The 20,684-nt window shown below is 49.1% G+C and overlaps 3 protein-coding genes across 5 annotated transcripts in view; 2 read left to right on the top strand and 1 right to left on the bottom strand.

The window, feature by feature from the left end:
• Positions 1–1,061: 1,061 nt before the first annotated feature.
• LOC131670276 (free fatty acid receptor 4-like) overlaps positions 1,062–20,684 on the bottom strand; it is a 28,171-nt gene continuing 8,548 nt past the window's right edge. The window contains exons 2-6 of one of the 2 annotated variants that reach the window (XM_058945865.1): positions 17,605–17,928; positions 12,094–12,504; positions 11,822–12,019; positions 3,319–3,632; positions 1,070–3,018 (exon numbers count right to left, since the gene is read on the bottom strand). In XM_058945865.1, coding sequence (XP_058801848.1) covers positions 2,646–3,018; positions 3,319–3,632; positions 11,822–12,019; positions 12,094–12,504; positions 17,605–17,709 — 1,401 coding nt within the window. In that variant the 5' untranslated portion in view covers positions 17,710–17,928 and the 3' untranslated portion in view covers positions 1,070–2,645. Of the gene's footprint in view, positions 3,019–3,318; positions 3,633–11,821; positions 13,191–17,604; positions 17,929–20,684 lie in introns of those variants that run through there. The other variant, XM_058945785.1, reaches the window with a different exon arrangement.
• LOC131670384 (uncharacterized) lies at positions 6,267–11,963 on the top strand. Of its 2 annotated transcripts, none has more exons than XM_058946068.1 (4): positions 6,267–9,971; positions 10,246–10,356; positions 10,768–11,254; positions 11,310–11,963. In XM_058946068.1, the coding sequence occupies exons 3-4, from the start codon at positions 10,919–10,921 to the stop codon at positions 11,823–11,825; spliced, it is 852 nt and encodes a 283-aa protein (XP_058802051.1). In that variant the 5' UTR covers positions 6,267–9,971; positions 10,246–10,356; positions 10,768–10,918; the 3' UTR covers positions 11,826–11,963. The 2 variants fall into 2 exon arrangements, with proteins under 2 accessions (XP_058802051.1, XP_058801971.1); XM_058945988.1 differs by having other exon boundaries at positions 10,442–11,254.
• Positions 15,083–16,254, top strand: LOC131670760 (transcription initiation factor TFIID subunit 10-like). Its single transcript, XM_058946692.1, has 2 exons — positions 15,083–15,403; positions 15,924–16,254. The coding sequence occupies exons 1-2, from the start codon at positions 15,213–15,215 to the stop codon at positions 16,126–16,128; spliced, it is 396 nt and encodes a 131-aa protein (XP_058802675.1). The 5' UTR covers positions 15,083–15,212; the 3' UTR covers positions 16,129–16,254.

The raw sequence follows: 20,684 nt of genomic DNA, 5'->3' as shown, positions 1-20,684 counted from the left end.
ACCGAGTTGGCGCGCATCGAGCTGAGCGAGGAGCGCGAGCGAGCCGAAGCGCGCCGCGCGCAGGAGCAGCGACGAGCCGAGCGGACGCGCACGAGGAAGGAGACGATCATCGAGAAGTGTAAGGTCGCTCAAGCGGCGGTCGTGCAGCGGCTGCGAGCGCACAGCGCGAATCGGACGCTATGCTTTCAGCGCTGCTGACGGCTACAGAGCTGAGCGTGATGGCGGCTCGAGAGCGGGAAAAGGGCAACGAGGCGTTCCGCGCCGGCGATTACGAGGAGGCGCTTGCGCTCTACAGCTCGAGCATAGCACTCGATTGCGACGTTAACGCCTACAACAACCGAGCTATGGCACGTACGTATACTTTATCTGGCTGCTCTCGATGCCGTCCCTTGCGATTCGCAATTCGATTGGAAAGCCCGACCAAACTCGGATCTTACTACTTTTTCGCGCGACCACCTCGTGCGCGCTACTCGCTGAAATCACGAGCAGCTCTCCTCGATCTCAATCTCGCACTGCTTTGCAGATATCAAACTGAAAAACTACGATCAAGCGATCGCGGATTGCGGCCGAGTTCTCGAAGCTGACTGCGCGAATCTGAAAGCACTTCTTCGGAGAGCTTCCGCGTTCGAGTCCCTTGAGAAGAACAGACAGGTAGTTATTCGACGTTCGCTAGATTTTCCAAAAATGAGCACTCGTTGATTCCAAGTGGTGAGCGACATTTGCAGGCGTTAGAGGATTATCGGTCCGTGCTGCGGATAGATCCCGAAAATAAAACTGCGATAAGCCACGTCGCCAAGTTACGCGAGTCGGAAGAACTGTCCAAACCAGTGAGGTACGTGCTGCTCAGTCCTCGCCTTGATTGCATCTCGTCATCGACAGCCTTTTGTTCGTTACAGATTGATAATCGAAGAGATATATGAGGATAGCTAAGCTTATTATGATTCGCATCGAATGAAACTCTGCTCCAAGATTGTCATGCAGCACGTCCACTTGCAGCTAGTCGCTCAAACCAATCTTTCAACGCATTCTGCAGATTTTTAATATTTAAAATACCTTTAATGTGAATCTTTACACAAATCATTCATTACATTATTTGCCAAACTTTGACCTGTCACGTACGTTATGAGCTTCGAAAACTATTCAAGTCTAGCAAGTACGATATAGTTAAAAATAACTCAAGTCTTTTAAATAGCACTCAAAGTTTGACTAAGTACAAAAATACATTGATTTAATAAACAACTTCTTTAACGCATATCAATACAAAAATACTCACGTATTTACATTGATAAATGTCCTGCTTGCATCGAAATTCTGAAAGTGCGTCATTCTGTCTTACATTGATTACAACTATTTTAGCACGCAAAGTAATTTTTACGATTGCAATTTTATATTCTCAAATACAATGACGGTGCAACTAGAGAGGAATAATCATTATTTTTGAAAAGAATCTTGAAACGATGAAGTATTTACACACTGAGGAATAACGCATTTCTCTGTCGAATAAAAAGTTGAAAACTGTGAAAACATAAAAAATAATTATAAAATGCGTTTCGGCCAGAGCCACTACGCGCAAAGCATGCCTAGGTATTGTAGTAGCAATGAGAACAGCGTGACTCGTCAATCGGCCTATTTGCAGATGGGTAAAATTTTCTTGGACATTTTTTACGTAGAAACGAGCTATTTCACTATTTTCCGAATACAACCAATACAGTGTTGACGCTAATATGTTTCGTATTTTATTTTATACATATAATCCCAGTGTATTTCCTTAAAATATATATTCATATTGTTTTTTGCGATGGATATAAAAAATATAGGAATGGGTGTAATGTTTACTCGTACATAAGCTCGATTTCTGCCATAGGCAAGAAAAGCACAGAGACATTAACCGTATCAAAACATTAATAGATTCACATGTATAGGTGTTATCAAAACACCCATGCGACTATACAGCGTTGTAATCGTGTCATTGTGCATTTGCCTCCCATTATTCGTAGTTAATGTCAAATCGATTTTTAATGCTGCGTCTCGAAATATGGAATTGCTTCGACGTCTGGTTAAATCGTTTGATAACTTGCAACGCTCCGAGTAGTTAATGATCGAAAAGAAATAACGACGATGTTCAAGTGCCATCAAGTTATGTTGCTCCGACGCGGCTGCAGAAATGCGACTCGCGTATCCGTTAGACAACCTGCTGATCAATCTCACTGTATATTAACATTACAGTCGATGTTTCACTGGCTGACTTTTACGCATCCGAACGGCTCATAAAAGTCTTAGTAGTAAATTGGTTTTGACGGGAACTTTTTTTACGTTTTATGCAAATCAGTGTTTTCAATGACATTTTTCTTAAATCGAAGTATAACAGGTGTTAGCACAGTCTAGGGGAATATTTTCGCAAAATCAAATGTTCGATCTACTCGCTGCTCTTGCAATAGAGTATAATGAGTGGACAAAATGAACTAAACAAAATGGAATGGTCCTGGTAGAAATTGGCGAGCGGGTAGGATCGAGTGTCGGCGGAGCGCTCTCGTCGAGATCTCGAATGGGCGATGCAAGTTTCGCCGAGAGCACTTTTTGCTGAAACGCAGTCTTCCGGTCGGTCGGTTACAACTTTAGCAAGCTGGCGAGCGGGGCTCGATCAGCTAGAGCTTCTCGGACGCAGGCATCTCGATGATGCTGGCGATGCCGCAGCTGGGCGACTTGTTGGAAGAGCAACCGTTGCCGGTCAGTCTGCCGGCCAGTCGGGTCTGCAGCACCTCGAGCGACCTGGCACCGCCGGCTCTGCTCCCAGCAGCGCCGCTCGGACGCTCCCCGCTCGCCGGATTGTTGTTGTTGCTGTTGTTGTTGTTGTTGTTGTTGTTGCTCTTGTTGTTGCTCTTGTTGTTGTGCGCGGCCTCGCGTCGCCACAGCTTGGCGAAACACGCGCGGAAGTTCTCCGAGAAGACGCCGTACAGCAGAGGGTTCACCACCGTGTTGAACTGCGCCACGACCAGCGCCCAGACGAAGTGATGGGACCTGCGGACAAGTCTCGGTCTCAGTTCCGGCGCAGCTCGCTGTCCACGACGGCGAAAGACGGTGACCATCGTTCGCCTAGATTTGCCGGCTCGACGGCCGGCTTTCCTCTAGGCCAACGCGAGGAAAAGCAGCCGCGACGGACGACGACCAGACGGACGCGCGGTTCGCAAGCGGACGCGGCAGCAGCTCGCTTGGCCGGCTCGAGCGAAAGACAAGTCGCGCGCGCGTTCGACGGTTCGACGGTTCGGCTTTCGTCCGGAGGGATCTCGGCAAAGCAGGAGTAGTGGGCGTTACGCCGACCTCAAGAAGAAGTCAGTGTCTTCGGTCGGGCGTCTGCCGTCGAGGTATATGAGCAGCATGACCACGGTGATGGGCAGCCACATGAGCAGCACCGCGCCGACGTTAAGCAGAAGCACGCGCACGACCCGCAGGTGCTTGTGCAGGCGGACCTCCTCGTGCTGTGACAGGCTGCCCGCTCGGACCTGGCGCCCGGCGCCGCAGCCTGCGCCACCCGTCATCGACGCCGAGGACAGCTTGCGCCCAGCCCACGGCACCACCACGCCCACCACCGACAGCTCCGAGTCCCGGCGTCTGCTCGACTCACTTTCCAAGCCCTGCAAGCAGCCGAGCATTTGCACATTAGTCCCAACTTCGAAGGTTGTCCATTGGACAACGACACTCGCAAAGCCCCCCTCTTAATCGTCAGGACGTTAAACTTTACTATTTGCTTTGCAGGGATTTCACGCGTTGTCTAATAAGTGACATCGCACCAGATCCAAATTAAATCAAATATTCTGCAGTGACGCGTGTTGCGATGCAATTTATGAGTTCACATATTTTTATTCAACAGAGGCGTCAGATTTACAGATATTATATTTAAAAGAGCGTTGAGAGCTCGTTTCGATTCGATAAACATCAGTCTATGCTCTAAATTATTTGACATTTCATTGAAAATATAATCAATACGTTTGATACTGCAAGAGGAAATGCTCTTGAATCTAATCTTGGAACTTTTTTCTAATTGGATGAGTATTAGAGCAACTATGTAGAAATTTTGCAATTCATTGCTGCTCGCGAGTTTCACCGTAGTTTCCTCTACTTTTTACACTTCAAATTTACTCCGTTTTCTAACTCCATGGCAACTAAAGTTTCATTTACTTTAGGGCACTCACGTACATATAATCATCCTACAAGTTACGCTTCTCATTATCAAAAATGACTATATCACCTCACGAGAGCGGATCTATTTCACAGCCACTGTACTCGATATAGTTTAAAGCCTGTTGATATTGCGAGCTCCGCTCTCATTTGAATAACGAAAGTGTTCGAGTAGTACGAAAAACTTGAAGGCGAAAAAGGCAAGTTCAAGTGATTTGGCACCTTATATGGCAAACCTTATTAAATGCAACCACATGGTTTGTAAATTAGTGGTGAATGGCTTAAAAAGGATCCAACGCAGTGACTTGTCGATTTATCAAAAAATAAGCTCCAATATAAGCTACATTTTCAATTCTATGTAATTTTTTAAGAACCTATACTGGCGCAGTACAGTGATTGTATTTATTGAACAGAGACCGTGGCGAAGGTTAACCATGACTATTCCATAAACTGAATGACAACGTAGTAGGAAAAATACTTTTATATTAAATGAAAATGTATACTTTTATAAACTGCAATTTATATTTGGGTATTTTATTATTTTATTTTATTTTTTTTTTGCATGTATTTTTTTCAATCCAACTATATTAAAATGTATAACATGCGTGAAAGTGAAACCAGAGTGACTGACTTGACGATTGTTAAAGCATAATGAATGTTGACTCGTTACAATTAACTTAGTGTAGGATAATTGAGAGCGTTGAATAACATGATTAAATTTTAATCAAATCGAGCTTCCTTTGACAGAGGGCAAGGCTATTCTTGTCCCCAAACTCATTTCAACTGATGTAGAATTCGGTTGCGATTGATGAAGGTCGTTGAATTATAATACCAGTTATTCCGAAAGTTATTCGGTTCAATAAAGACATATAAAAGTCACAAAGACTGTATAATACGACTACGTAGAATCGTAAAAGTTATAGATTGACTTATTAAAATATCGAGCAAATATTGAGTAGCTTTGCATCACTTGGGACTGCTTTCTCTATTTCATATGCTCGCGCGTCAGGAATGTGCTTTTTCAAAGCATCGGACAACGACAGGTACAACGTAACTGAATAATCAAAGTCACGGTGAGCGAAATGATCGTGAGACAGATTCAACTGATAAATAGCTGCAATGTCAATGAGATCTCCGTGATGGAGAGCGCCGAGTACCAACAATCCACCGAGCAAAATACTATCAGCTGCTAATGAGTACTTTCCACTTTGAACGATGTCGATCAAGTGGATGGATTAGCGTCATAAATTTGCAGTGAACATTATCGAGAGGTTCAGTTACGAGTTACGGCGCTACAATATTAGACGAGGATCACTTTTGTTCGGTCAATGAAAGACATTTGCCTCGCAGTTATTCACAGCTTCGCATAGAGCTGTTGATTTCTTTGATTTGACGCGAATAATGGCAGAAGTTGACTTAGCAATTTTCGGCTAATCCCCCGAGGTGTCATTTACCGACAAGGTCGATGGTATCAGCGTGAAGACAATAATGGTTGCGCTTTACGGAAAAGCTACCAGTATGGACTCGAAATCGAGTGTAACTACGATCTGCGGACATTATGATCGAACAATCAATTGAGAAGTAAGCTCATACCTGTTATTCGGGCAACTCAACTTTACGGCATACTATACCCTAGTTTTAACTTCAAACGTGAACCAAGGTTCCATAGATCAAAGAACACAATTTTACAGTACTCGCCGATTGCCTCACTTATTACGACAACTTTTCAGCTTTTTCAACTCGATTCAAGTTTTATTAGCAATAAATGCAATCTAAGCGACGATTGTGCTACATATACATAAGTATTCATAAATTTTATCCAAATTATATTCATCTACGCTTCGTCTGCTTATTTTATTCGGCGCGAGTTCAGTGTTTATCAGCTATTCAACAGCTTGCAAATGACAGTCTATTCCGATAAATTTTAAGAATTTTCCACGAATTTGTCCTCAAATTTTAGCCACTTTGATAATGCCTAATTACAAATCTTTTATAAAAGCTAGTGTGCATAATTTGACGCAGAATTACTTGAAAGTCCATATAAATCGTAACATACAAAAGATTAATATCTTTTTCTAATCCATATTTAATAGCGTTTGATTTCGATTGATTCCGCATAAGTATCGACTGTGCACTAACGTTAGAGTCAGCTAAAGCCTAATTAGCTGGTCCAACTGAACAGAAGCGCTGATATCATAGAGTATCCGAATAATACGTAGAACACATAGTTAAGTAACAAGGTCAATATATCTCACGTTTTTAGTACTATAAGCTAATTACTAGCAGGTAGCAATGTTGAAGTTACGTGTAAAAATAAATTTTTTAAATATAATGAAAATCGATATTTTCACTTTAATAGCTAAGATAACTAAATTTATTTGGGCTAAATATCAAGTTCTCTTTGACATTCGAAACTGAAGCAAAAGGAGTATTATTGTAATGTTTAATTCTATCGGGTTTAGTCAGTCCACAAAAGTAATTCAGGCATCGTTTGACTTATTTACACCCTAGAAAATATCTAACGAGTCGAATGGTGTATTCTGCTGCACGTTTAGAAATGTTTGGAGAGTTTAAGTGACATAATATAATAGTCAAAGAGATATTGGAAGAACTAAAAAATACGGTGATCGGAGAACAAAACGAGTGGTATAAAACGGATTCAGCCTACGAGAATGCGATTTTAACGGTGTTACCGCTAGAAAAATTGCTCTCAGAGAGCCTAAAAATTCCGGCACTAGATTTCTGAATGTTTGGATTGCGTCGGCTGATCGGCCAGTGCCGTATTCACCTTCAACTGAAAACTTGCTGCCGACGCAATACAAACATTCAGAAATCTAGTGCCGGAATATCTGGGATCCGCGAGAGCAATTTTTCCAGCGGCAATACTGGATTTAAATCGATGGGACTACTTGATCATTGCACGGTGTCGTGTCGCTGTAGCACGCGTTAATCCAAAATCCGAGCATAGTTTGACATTAGTTTCACCTATCTTACTTATTTCGAGTCGCTTATCTGACCACAAACAACAGTGCGTCTTACTGAACAACTTTGACTTTTAAGCGCATTCAGTGAGGAGCTTGTTCAGTTTGGAATGAGGCACCATTTACGCCAGCGTCGCTCGACTTCGTAATGAGAATTTTTCGAAATTGATGCCTTAATCATACGCCATGCGCAAGCCATGTCATGGCTATAATAACGGAAGGACTTCCATTCAATTTAAACCAAGCGATAAATATAATTGCAATAGACATCATTGTTTCGATTTATTTTCTATCAGTTATTAACTCAATGCTTTTTATGACTTTAATAGGGCAGAAATCGAGCAAAAACTGCACATTGGCAAGTAACATAGTCTCCTCGTTGTGCTTGTATTATGCGTATATACGTCATGCTGTATTTGTAATGAGAAAGATTCATAACTAATAGGAACGACTAGTACGACTACGACAATGATTTACAATTCTACTACATCTTATCCATCAGTAAGGTCAATGTGACTGTTGCAATGTGCCCGCAGTCGTAAGCCCAATACTCGCCAATTCAAAGCAGCCGAGAACGTCAGTTCGTTTTTCATGGATATCGGTTTAATTCAATTTGGCGACAACGCCGAGCACATTACTGTCGACTGGGCGACAAAAGCGCTCGTGCCCTAAACTTTCAATCGAGAACGGACGAGAAGAATTCAGGTGATTCATTTGAAAACTCGCATTGTCAGTGAAATCTCAATAAAGTTATCCAAGAGGAACAGCGAATTCGCAAACTCGAACTGAACTCGAATTGTGCAGGAAATTTGGACTTGAAAAACTAGTTAGACCTCGATACCTACGACTGAGCGCCACGTGATGCATACGAAAGCGTAGCGTTATATCGATCGGTCGCTCGGTTTGACACTTGGCTGCCACTCAATTGCCATCATTGCATTACCATTGGCCTTTGCGATGATTTTCGACACAATTTTACTTTACAATTCCCATGATATCAATACATCGTACATACAGTTCAATTAAAGAAAATTAAACAATGACGGTAGGTTGTTTTCAATGTTAAGATTATTCAAAATCTATGTTTTCTGAACGAGTAATGAAGGCCTGGTACTAAAACTCGAAACGTTCTTGTGTGCGTGTACAATGTAGCACGTTAATTCGACCTGCTTTTAGTCAAATAAGCGCGACACGAATTCCCGAAAGGATTTCTTATCAACGACAGTTCCCGCGCTTACAGCCTTTCGTGTGAATCCTTTTTTCAGCTTTTTAAAATCTTCTTATAATAGTCTGATGTTACACACTGGCGAAAATTCAGAAACCAAATAAGTTTATCTATAATAACGTGTGCGAGAAACTGAGTCCTAACATTTGTATACGTAAGTGCATTGACGTTATATTAAATAGCTCTAAATGATGTAATTACGACATGTAAAAAAGTAAAAGTATTGACGCGACACTCATGCTACTTTTTGATATGTACACCATACGAACTGGATAACTACATATTTGTGGACGAGAGCGCGCGAGACGCAAGCTTGGATATAGGGTGTAACTAAAATGCATTCCTGTACCGCGAAGACAAATGAAGGCTTTGAAACTGTAGGAGACAAAGTAACAACCGAGATAGTCTTGTTTGACTTGGCCTGTTTGTCTGTCGACGCACATTCCATCCGTCGAACTAACATTCAGCTTTGGCATCCTCTTAGACATGCCCAATGTGTACAAATAAGAACGAAAAAACTTCGTCAGTGGAATTCTCCTTGGACGCGAATACGAAATGCCGGCAGGCAAATTGACGCGACTTAGCGAGCATCGGCGCGCTCACGTCTGACAAAGAGAAAACGACTTTAGCCACGGCATCCAATCGTCGAAGGTGTTGCGATCGCTGGAACGGCAAACACGAGTCCGGCTCGGCTATTAGATTCGATCGAGTCCCGATGCCGTCACGCGCAGCGCATAGTCTCTTTCGCAAGATGGACCACAGCTGGGCTTACCTATCGAGTATCGCGCTCGCGCTAACGACGAGAGACTGCTTAAGCTAACTGCTTAGCAAAATAGCTCTGAGTGCAGGTGGTCTGGCGAAAGGCAACCGGACGCGCTTTCGTTAGTCAGAGGAGGCATCGATCGATCGGTGCCACTGCCCGCTTCTCGCGACAAAAAGCAGGCCGAAGACAATGCAGCCGTGACGACGGAGGATGCGTTGAACGACGCGGCGGCGAGGTGGCTTGTGCCGAGCGAGGCGCGCCGCTATCAATCGGCCGAGTGAAAGCTCCGGCGAGCGACGGAGCTGAAAACGGGCCGAGAAAGCGAAAACTTACGTCATCGCGATCGGCGGCAGCAAGCCCGAGCGACGACGGCAAATAAGGCGCCGAGTCGGCAGCCGAGCGCACACGCACCGTTCAGCCAGTCTCCGGCGACGCACTCGGCGAAGCGGCTGGCCGCGCTGTCGGCTCTCGCCTCCTGCCGCTGAGCTGTCCCGCGGACCGCGTGCCCGAGGCGCAGCCTGCGTCGCGTCTCGTCGCTCGAATCGCTGCCGACGGGCGCTGCCAGCGGCTCGCGATCCTCCGCGACGCGGCGTCGGCGCAGCGAGCGAACGGCCCGAAGCTCCCGGCTGTCTCGCGAAGCGGCAGTCGACCTCGCGGACAGCTCGCTGCCGACCACTTTTCGAATATGCCGCTGTCGATCGAATACCGCGAGCGGGCGACAGTGAAACTCCGTTGCGCGGCTCGTTTCCAATGTCGATAATCCTTTCGCCGGATACACTTCGACTGGATTGCAGATAGAACGAGCAAACTCGAACGCGCGATTCACGTAAGTTGCTCGCATTATAATATTCCTCAACAACGCAGCCGTCCTCTTGGAACTGCAGCGTAGTAAGATCGGAGACTACTTTGCAATTCTCAGTGCGCTTCTGACCTAGAAAAGTCCAAGTTTGCCAATGAGAGCCAGGCCAGCGATACAGTTCTCGACTCTAAGAGAAGCCGTTTGCTCAAATCATATCGTGAATTCGTTCCGCTGCTCGCTTATTTTTTCATCGTTCGACGGTCGAATCACGTTGATAACGCGTCGGCAATTGGTTTTTCAGTGGGATTCTTAGCATTTGTTGACTCGTCGTAACCTTGTGACGTGGTTGCGTGACAGCACGTGGACGATTGCATCGGGATTTTCCGTGCACGCCGTCGGCTCAAAATCAATGGTGAGTATATTATATGGCTAGCCCAAACGAAAGAGGTGAGCCGCAACGCAGATGGAAATTTCTTAGCCTCTCGCACGGTTTGCAGAGTCAAATCCAGACGAGGAGACTTTAGTCGAAAAAGATGGCTGCGAAGCGAGTAATTTCATCAGTATTGATCATACTCCACGTGCAGTGGGTCGCTCGATGCGATTTCACCAGCGTGGATTACTTTTCCAAAGATTTGAATTTCCGAGTGCCAGCGAACGCGAGAGATCGAGTATCCGTAATAGTGAGCACACCAGAGAGCGACGCGCTACGGAAACATTTTCATTTCAATTACGCGAAGTGCGACCTCTCGACGAGCGACTGCGAAGTCGGGCAGGATTGCTTCGACTGCCCGCCAGCTTACAGACCCAAAAAGTGCCCTTTCAGCTTGCCCGACAACGACAGCCTGGCTCTGGAGCAGGCCACGTTGAGGAGCTACGGAGAGCACGCCGAATTCGTCGTCGTCGACTGGGCCACGAAGGCAGTCGTGGCGCAGAGTTCCGCCGAGAAAGCCAGCCGGAAGGTGCAAGTGATCGGCATGGCGAGCTGCTCGGTTCGCGAGATCCCGATCGAGATAAGCAGCGCCGGCAACGGAATGAGGAAAATAGTGCTGGACGCGCCGGCGACGACGCGCGACCTGGAGGTCTTCTACGTGGACTACCGGGCCTGCCGCGACAGCGGCTGGGTCAGAGCGAGCTACCGCGAGGACGGCCGGCCGGCCGGCGAGCCCCAGTGCCTGCTGGGCCTGCGCAAGTCCAAGCTCAAGCTCGCCATGGACGTGGCCGCGGGCGCGGACTCGAGCCGAATCCTACTGGACAAGGGCGAGCGCGACTGGGCGCTGTACGAGCTGAAGGCGCGGAGCAACCGGGCCAGGGTAAGTTGTTGGGCCGGCGAGGACGGGCCGACCGCCGACTGACCGAACCGACCAGGAGCTGCACAGGGCCGAGAACCGCGAGGGCGGCCTGCTCGACGTGGCGCGGCTGGCCATGCACGACGACGACTTCGGCAGCCTGTGCTGGCTGGCCGACCTCGAGCCGTCGTACAGCCTCGACTGCACGATCTTCCGCGCGGAGCCGCCGTACGCGCGGCAGCTGGGGCTGCGCTTCCACTACCGGCTGCGCGACTTCGAGCTCGCGCTGGTGGACTTCAAGCGGATCTACGCGCTGACGTCGTCGAGCGACGACGCCGGCTGCGCCTACGACCTGTGGATCTTCGACGTGGGCGGCCGCGCGCTCGACGGGCCGCTGCGCATCCAGGGGCCGCGGTGCGCGCGCGGCCGCCGCCTGGAGCCCAGGCCCGCGCTGGCGCGGCGCGGCCGCGACGAGCCGTGCGCCAGCTTCGCCTTCGAGCTGGCCGGCGCGGGCCGGGCCGGGGCGCGGCGCTTCGCCGCGCTCACCGAGTGCCTGCTGCACAGCGACCGAGGAGGCCGGCTGCTGCTGACCTGAGCGACGCAGGGCACGGCCCAGCGGTGGCGCGTGTCGAGCATCCGCTGGAAGATGCGCTGGTAGTGGTAGACCAGCAGGCCCATGGGCAGCAGGCAGGCCAGCGCGACGACGGGCAGGGTGAAGCAGAGCGAGACGTTGAGCGCCTCGCTGCGCGGGAACACCAGGGTGCAGATGGTCCGGCCGTCGGCCACCGTCTGCGAACAGACGCGCCGCTGCAGTCGTGCCGTGCTCGGGCGGCCGTGGCGCGCGCGCGCGCGCGCGCACAGACCTTCAGCCGGAACCAGAAGGCGGCCGGCAGGAAGAGCGAGGCCGCGATGGCCCAGGCGAGCGCCGAGGCGACCAGCACGCGGCCGCCGGTGAGCGCGCTGCGGTACGGCGCCACGGCCAGGCACCGGTGGCGGTCCATGGAGATGAAGCTGAGCGTCCAGAGCAGCACGAAGCCGCAGACGAACTGCGAGTAGGGCAGCAGCCGGCAGGCGGCCTCGCCCAGGCGCCACTGCTGGCTGAGCCGCGTGTAGGCGGCCGCCGGCACGCCCAGCGCGAACAGCAGATCCGCCGCCGCCAGGTTCACCAGGCACAGGTTCGTCGGCGTGCGCATCTCGCGGTAGCGCAGCACGCACGCCGCGATGCCCAGGTTGGCCAGCACCGACACCACGAAGCTCACCGCCAGCGCCAGCACCTGCAAGCATGCGCACCCGTGTTTTCTTCGCTGGCTTTCCCCGCGCGCCCGACGGTCTCGCTCGAAGCCAGACACTCCCTCGCGTTGTCTCGCGTACTGCGGCGACCTTGCGGACTCTCGTTCGTTCGCCGGTCTGCATGCATTTGGCTTCCGTTTTCGGAAAGACCGTTTCAGCTTCGAATTTCATGTTGTCAACAAACATTTATGCGATATCGAAAGAACCGAGTCGAGGGACTACGTTTTTTTTTCCACGCACCCAGCTTGCTTCTGTCTAATCATGGTTAAGCCCGTTAGCGCGTTATAAAAGAGATCGTCCGTGGAAAAAGTGAATTCGTCGTTACGAAAAGTCAAGAACGACGCAACGAATGTGCGCCACCGCAAATACATAACTACAATTATATCACTGTGTTTCTTGCTCTTTGCCATTTCGTTTTGCGGTTTGGCCAATGCGATGAAATTTCAATCACGCGCTTCTCAACCGGAACAATGACAATCTATGACTAATAAACAAATACTCTCAAGAGGTGTCGATCAACATCCTTTATGTTTGTAATTAGCTTTATTTTAACATTGCAAAAATTGTATTCAAATGCTGAATTCAGCTCCAGCTTGAATGTCAACAACATTTTCAACTTTTTCAACAATTTCACTTTAAAACTGTGTACATTGTGCAATAAAAAATTTCATTGTAGAATTATATTTTTTGTCCTACATTTTGAAAAGTCTGAAGCATCATTACAACTCATAATTATTCGTTACTGTCTCCGGTGGCAGTTATTAGCATTGCACCGTTAGATGTGGCAAGCAATCGAAAGCAATCGAAAGCAATCGAATCGTGTTACGCACTTCTCTGGTGCTACGACTAATTTACGATGAGACGAAAATTCCTTGGACGTTCAATTAATTCAATGCATTTTACTAATTTTAATCAACTAAAAGACATACCGGAAAGAATAACTACATGTATTTTATATTGTTAAAGCAAAAATAATCGAGCAACGCTATTCAAAATCCCCGAGCTTATTTAATATTAGCAATTATTATCGACTGCATTCGTGCATGTTCAAACTCTTGGGATAAAATTGTAATGATATCGGCTAAACTAATTTGTTTAGCATCTATGGAGCATACTTTCGAAGCCTAACAAGATACGTTAAACAAGTTTTCTTTCTGACTCACATATTTTATCGATTCTATGTTGGGAGCCAAATCTACATTATCCAAGTTTCCCATAAACGTCACTGTGAATAGCACCGTGAATAGATGGCTATAAATTATCTGCCTCAAGCAGATTTCAAATGTCCCATAATCACTGTCATTGTAGATTAACTACTTGTAAATATGACGATATGTGATACTTTATCAAACTTTTCAAAAACAATGGATAAAGAGTCACACTGTTCGTCAAAACAGCTAGATGATACCAAACGCAGTGACGCTAATACAAATAAGCCCGTATTCATTGTTTTTAACTCAACTGTTTTGTAATTTTAATACTTTCACTCAACACCCGTGGAATTCTGAACTTAACGATGCCATTTTTCAAGTAGTCATCTAAAGCACTTTTTATTCGTAAAATTGCTGTGCAACACAATATTTTTTTACATACAATATAAAATACACAGTTTTGACAGTACTATACGTTTGAGTTCAGGTTCTCAGAAAAACTACACCTTGGTGAATTTATATTCTTATGGGACATAGCGACCTAATTTTTGTTACATTACTTTATAAGAACTAGACAAGTGCGAAACAGTAACGCTATTCACAGGATCCATCGAACGTCTCATAAATAAATGAAATATCAATAGTAATAATAAATGATATTTCTTAGAATGCCGAGTTTAAGGATAAAAATTAAAAGTCGTTTCAATAATGTTATCACCGTCAACATTTTTTTGATCCTGAAGTATTCCGTGATAAATGCTTACATTTCCTTCTTTTTAAGTTACAAAATCTATCAAATGATCACATCAAATTATTTTGAAAAAGCTCATTTTCTTCCTTTAGACCAGTACTCCAGATAAAGCGAAGGATTTTATTTTTCAACTAAATACGTCAACTGAATACGCTCGAATTCGCGCTTTCCGCGCGTTGTTACAAAAAATGCCGTAGCTAACATGGTCGGGGGAGTCTCGCGTGCCGTTTGAGTTTCGTATTGCTCGGACGTACACCTCGCACGAGACTACAAGAGCATAGTACTTTTCCCCACTAGTTATGGCTAATGTACTGTTCCCAGCTTAGAAAACTTATAATTTTCATTGTTTAACGTCGAAAGATTTTTGCGAAAGGGAAAACTGAAAAATATCGAAGCGCCATCCTACACTTTAACTGTTTATTATAATTGTTTATCGATCGAGGTTTGATAATGACAATTCCAAATTCCACTCGAATGCGTCGTTTGGCGATTGTCCTTCTAAACGCGGGATAACTTGTAAATCTCGACGAACGGAGACTCAGCGGCTGTTCGAAGAGCAGCCTGTAGATTGAATAGCGCCGCCGGAAGTAGAGTCCGCCCGAGCGGCAATAAAGCACGCCCTGTCGGGTTGTTTTGAAAAGGTCGGATTAGCATCGAGTTCGAGATTGGAATTGGCAGAGAAGCGGCGTACACCGGCCAGCCCTCAGTTACGCTCCAGGCAGGAACGACGACACTCGTCATTGACCAGTATTGACAAACAGAGCGAGCGCCCGCTTGCCACCGTCGAGCTATGGAAAGCAACAGCGAAAATCAGGACGGGTCCGTCGACGGACCCGAACAAGCCGATTCGACGAACGCGGCCACTCCGCTATTCGACGTGTTGGATTTGATGGACAAGGAGAACTTCGAGCCAACGGTTCCGGACGCTGTCGCCGAAAAGCTGATGCAAGTTTCCGGCTGCCTCACGACCGACCCCAAAGTGTAAGTAAGCCGAAGGCCAAAGAAAGTCGGATTTTCGCCGCGAGGGGCCGAGCATTCGTTTTTCAGCACTCGCCACACTGATAGCCGTCTGCTGGAAATGGCGTGGATTAATATGCATCAAATATGGAGGATAGAGAGCTGTGCAAGGACAATTGGCCGCTCGATCCTCTCTATCCTCCGCGGCATAACGTACGCCCTCTGACCTTCGTTGCATATTGATTTCTTCGTAAGAGTGCTTATTTATTTTCATGAACTTAGCTCTCGGCAAATATTAACCGCTTGGCCAGTTCCTTCTTGGCGTCGGAATTGAACGAGCTGAGATTGTTCGCGATGCCCTCTGTAATTGGCAATGTCAACAGGCATTTGCCTGGTCGCAGGATCTATCGAGAAGCATTCGTTTGTGCACACAGGTGGTGGCCCGTCGTGCTCCACTTTGCCCTGAGCATGCAATGCTACGTTACATCATAATTCGGCGACACTTCACTATTGAATACGAGCCCTGTCGTGACATTATTTCCAGGACAAAGCTGATAGCCGTGGCTGCTCAGACATTCATATCTGTAGTGGCGAAAGACGCTATGCAGCATTACAAGATGAGGGGAGCACCCCAGTCCAACAAATTTAGAGGCAAGGACGAGCAGCATAACACACTAGTTATGGAGGATTTGATTTCTTCTATAGAAGACCGCGGGGTCGTTGTGAGAAAACCCCCCTATTTCGTCTAAGTCGCTTTTGCATTTCTCGCAATAGCATTGGGGAACTACGAGGGAACGCAAATTTCATTCCCAATCGAAGATAAACAAGTTGTTATTTACAATCCAATGTTAAAAATAAATAATACGTTCTCCCAACTACGTGTACTTTGACTCTTTAGTATCGAATAACAGACGAATAATAATCGTAGTAATAATCGCAACTGCACATCATTTCAGGGTCGAACAAATCATATGAAAGTCGAGAGTGCGATAAACATCTCTATCAGCATCAGATCGAAACCTTTCCACTGAATGCATTTAACTCTCTTGCACTCGAATATAGACATTTACGTCAGACAGGTGACTTCTCAGATACAGATGGTGGGGTTTCATGCTAGAGTATGTGTGAATAATACGACACGAGAACGCAGATAAACAAACGAACAAGCGGTTCCGTCCGACTCGTAAGCAATTGACGTTTGCGGCGGGAGAGGCAGAACGAATAACGGCGACTAACGTCGTGGCAACGAGCGAGACGCTCGGGCTCGTTGGCAAGTATTGCGGATTGAAGTCGAGCCGACAAAGGCCGATCGTCGGCTGCAATTATCTCGACTGCGCGCAGAGCCCGGAGGAGTCGGAAGTACGGCGAAAACGGCGGACGCCGGGTTGGCGGGCGGGGGGAGGGGGCCGCAGCCGAAAGCCAACTCCGGGTTGCGTGGGCAGCCCACAGCCGCGCGGCACGCCCGTCGTCGGAAGCCTGGATCCGAAGCTTGATTAAAATCGAGCGATGCCACAACTTACTCGTGCTCACCTCGCACAGCCACTCGCGTCGCCTTGGCGTTCTCGACCAGCGGCACCGCGCGCGCGAAGAAGCCGCGGCAGCGAGAAGGAGGGTATAGGAGGGCGAGCGCCCGCGAGCGATGAGAAGTGCGCTGCCGGCCAAGCTGAGCTTACAGGGGGAATCAATTGGGCGCGCGCGTCGAACGGCAGGGCGGCAGTCGAGGGCGTATACGCGCGCGCCGACGTACTGCTCCGTCGTTTTGCCATCTGTCTGGCTCTCCGCCTGGAGCGTTCCGCTTCATATTTCCGCGATGTACTCTCGCGGCGAGCGCCAACAGTCGAACAAGGACCTCGATGATTGGCTCTCCTGAACATCAATTCGATCGACTGTCAAGGGCCAACAGTCGCACCTCAGCGAGCATTGTTCAAACAGTTCCTCTGAAGATGTCTTCTGAGAAAATGACAGAAACGCGACTGTTTGGTACTTTTAAAGTCTCGATGCCGGTTGTTGCATAAGCTGTCAGTTGATCGATCGATTACCAATAAGAACGAGCGAGTTCTTAAGTTCATCAAGAGACGAGCTCGAGGAGGAAGAAGGAAAGAGTGGCAAGTGGAAGATGGGTTGGACTATGGGCGACACGTGCGGCTGACGAGAACGCCTCGATGACAGCAATATCGGGCTCTAGAAGACGCCAAGACGGAATCAACTGGTTCGAGACGACTGACCTCTAGTCCGCTGGCTCCTCTTCTGTCGCCGAACTCGCTGTAGTAGGTAAAGTAGTATCGCCGACCCCACTCCTCGTCCTCGCCGAGCAAGTACGAGCTGTTCATGCCGTTGCTGATTCTCTCATCTGCGCCTGGTCCACGTTGCAGTCGGCTCACTCGTGGTCGTCGTGGACACCTTCGACCTGCCTGCGACACCCTCCGCGACACTCGCCGAGCTGCCGCCAGCTCGCATCCTCATCATCCAGCCCAGAGTTGAGCCGCACTTGGATCCCCGTGCCTGGCCGCGGACATCCGATCGCGACCTCCAAGATGCTTCCCGCTCGGCTGTGAACACCAAAACGTTTTTCCATTCGTTAGCCACGCGAGTCGATATCTCGCTCGACTGCACTCGCCCTTTCGCCTTTCCCACGACTCTGCCAGACGCCACATTTTTCAGCGTTTCCTCGTCGCTGACTGCGAGCGCGTAGTGGTAGATCGACCAATTTAACAATTTCATTTCGATTCGCAATCGCAAGATTTTCCTATAATTATTCCGCGCTGTATTTTCGTAATCAGTGGCTCGAGTGGGCGGCGTTGAAAAGTATATAGCGACGTAATACGACGAGCGGGCAAAAGAATTGGAACGAAGTTCGCGGCCGACGTCAAAGTTCGCCTAAATTAAAGAAATTAAACCATCGTAAACGGGTGAAGAAAGACAGACTGAGGTCCGTTTGGTTGGACTGCTCGAAATTAAGTTTGCGGCTAAATAGGTCAGCAAAACAAAGAAAAAAGGTAATCAGAACTCTATTCGGGAGTAGGTTGGCCGAGAGAGGCGTCACGTCGGTTGTCGCAAAGTAATCCGCAACTTAAGCCCGTCAGTGCGAGCAATAACGCGCGACATTGTCAACGCTGGCGAAACAAGGCGGACCGAAAAAAAAAGCGTCTCGTGCGTGGACAGTTTGCCTTTTTTTTTCCCGTCTCGCCGCGAGGAACAGGAACGACGCTTACGCCAGCTCTGTCGCGCACAAATGCAGTACACGACGCGTCCGAGCGGCAGCTACGCAAAGAAGAAAATGGGGAGACGATTCGCTTCTGAATTGTGTCTGCCCGCGCGCCTTTCTTATACGCATCTCCGCTGTTTGTTTTTTCAAGACTCTCGTGGACCGACGTGGAATCGTGATTGCGTATAGACGCGGCGCGTCGAAGTAAGCGGGCCAAGCGACCAAGTTTATCGCTCCCTTCTGCCGATCGTTTCTCAATTCTCGTTATCCTATATCTGATACTTGCAAATCGGAGCTCGGATCGATTTGTTGCTCCTTTCAAAACGCTCGGGAAACGCTGAAAAAGCCAATGGTAACATTGCGAAAAGATAGAGCGTAAAATTTGATTAGCAGGAATGGCAATCGAGTGGAGTCATGCCCGAAGCTCCACGGCCGATACAATATAACCAGACACCGAAATTGTGGAACGCGCGAGACGGCATGGACGCGAAGGGAAAGCTAAGTTGCGGCCGGGCGCATCGTTCGATCGTCGATAGGAATTGTTGATTGTTCGTGGCGAGTTGGCGAGACTCGGGGAGAGAAAGAGGGGGAGAGCCACGCGTCTGGCATCGTCAGGAGCGGGAGACGACGAGAGCTGCGAGCGAGCTGCCGGTGCTCCGCGCGAGCTGCGACTGAATCGGCCGATCCCCCGCCGGATAACGGCGAGTCGCTCGTTCGACGATTTCGACGGCCAATGCGCATCGAGCGCTCGGCCCTTCGGGCTCTCGACCTTCGCTCGGCTGGTGCGCGAGAACAAGCGCCCCCATTGCCACGGGGTAACGCCTCGCCTGGTTGGCGCGTCGCGATCAATCGGAGCCTGCCTTGCTCCTTCCTGCGCCGACGAAGGCTGCCGCCGAAATCGTTGCGCGCGCGCCAGCTGCCTGGTATACCGAGGCGTTCGCGGCGCCGAGCAGCGCGTGCCGATCAGCGGGATCTCGTTCGAACTCGGTCAGACTCACCGGACGCGGCGAGGTGCAGCGGATGCTCTCGCCTCTTCCCTCTCGCGCGCGGCAACGGCGGATCCGAGGCGGAGGGGAGCACGTGGCGCGCGCGCGCGCACAAAGACGCCTCGCCGCGGCGGAAAGTTCATTAGGCTTGCATACCATTGCCACTCGAGTTATCGATTGCGCCTTGACATTGGAGCCAGTGCCAATCAGTGGGCGCGCCCTCCCCGCGGCGCCCACGCAACCGTGTCAAGGGGACAGCTAGTCGTTTTTCCGGCGAGCCCGCCTCCGAATTTCCAGCGAACGGCCTGGCTGTCGGGCGATCGTCGGCTCCGATCCGATTCCGAGAGCTCGTTGCGGAAAGCCGACCGCGCGGAAGGAAATCAATGCTGCTGCAGCGCTGCGTCGGGCGTGCACGCGCCCGCGGAGATAAGAGCCGGCGCGTGGGCAGCTGCTCGGCGCGTAACGGCCCGGCCGAGGAGCCTCGCGCGGTCGATGGCAGTTCCGCGCGAGGCCGCTCCCGTTTTCATCCACGCTCTCGAGCAACGAGGTTTGGCGCGCACCGAGCGAGGGAAACGCCGGAGAGCGTATCGCGGGCGTGCTCGGACAGGACGTCGGGATTTACGATGGCGCGGCACGTACGCGCGTGCGAAGCGCGAGAGAACGGATTATCCGTCTGGACGTTGTCGCTGCGTCCTCGAGTGACGAGTTATTGCGCGACCGTTCCAAACGTCAAAGGATTCTCGAGCCCGAGAGAACGAGTCGACGTACGGGCGGAGGTTTGAAGAGCGGCTGGCAGATACGGAGCGACGAGCGCGGCTACTTGATTATCGGATGAAGGGCGTGTAGCCCAGAAGCGGCGGATGCTCTTACGATTGGCTTTCGACGCGACGGCCTGTGTGTACCCGACAATCGCGCTCCGAACATAAAAAGCCAGGAAACAAAAGCCGCTCTCTCTCTCTCTCTCTCTCTCTCTCTCTCTCGAACGGAGAAGCGGATTCTCCAACTGTATAACCCGTATGCTGTGACGAGGCAGCAAGTGCACTAGCCGATCATCGTTCACGCGCAAAGTGCCTGCCCTTAGTCTCGATATGCATCCCGCATGCGTCCAACTTTT

This window comes from Phymastichus coffea, unplaced genomic scaffold (assembly GCF_024137745.1).
Source record: "Phymastichus coffea isolate CEN01 unplaced genomic scaffold, Cenicafe_Pcof_1.1 PCOF00001, whole genome shotgun sequence".
NCBI classification, from domain to species: Eukaryota; Metazoa; Arthropoda; class Insecta; order Hymenoptera; family Eulophidae; genus Phymastichus; species Phymastichus coffea.
The sequence above is the reverse complement of the archived record's forward strand: the minus strand, read 5'-3'. Positions and strand labels throughout refer to the sequence as shown.

Bases quoted from the DNA above. Each gene is read 5' to 3' on its own strand.
- LOC131670384 (XM_058945988.1), top strand. From the start codon at position 10,478: ATGGCTGCGAAGCGAGTAATTTCATCAGTATTGATCATACTCCACGTG. The intron at 11,255-11,309 runs GTAAGTTGTTGG...CGAACCGACCAG, and splicing joins CGCGGAGCAACCGGGCCAGG to GAGCTGCACAGGGCCGAGAA.
- LOC131670760 (XM_058946692.1), top strand. From the start codon at position 15,213: ATGGAAAGCAACAGCGAAAATCAGGACGGGTCCGTCGACGGACCCGAA. The intron at 15,404-15,923 runs GTAAGTAAGCCG...CATTATTTCCAG, and splicing joins CTCACGACCGACCCCAAAGT to GACAAAGCTGATAGCCGTGG.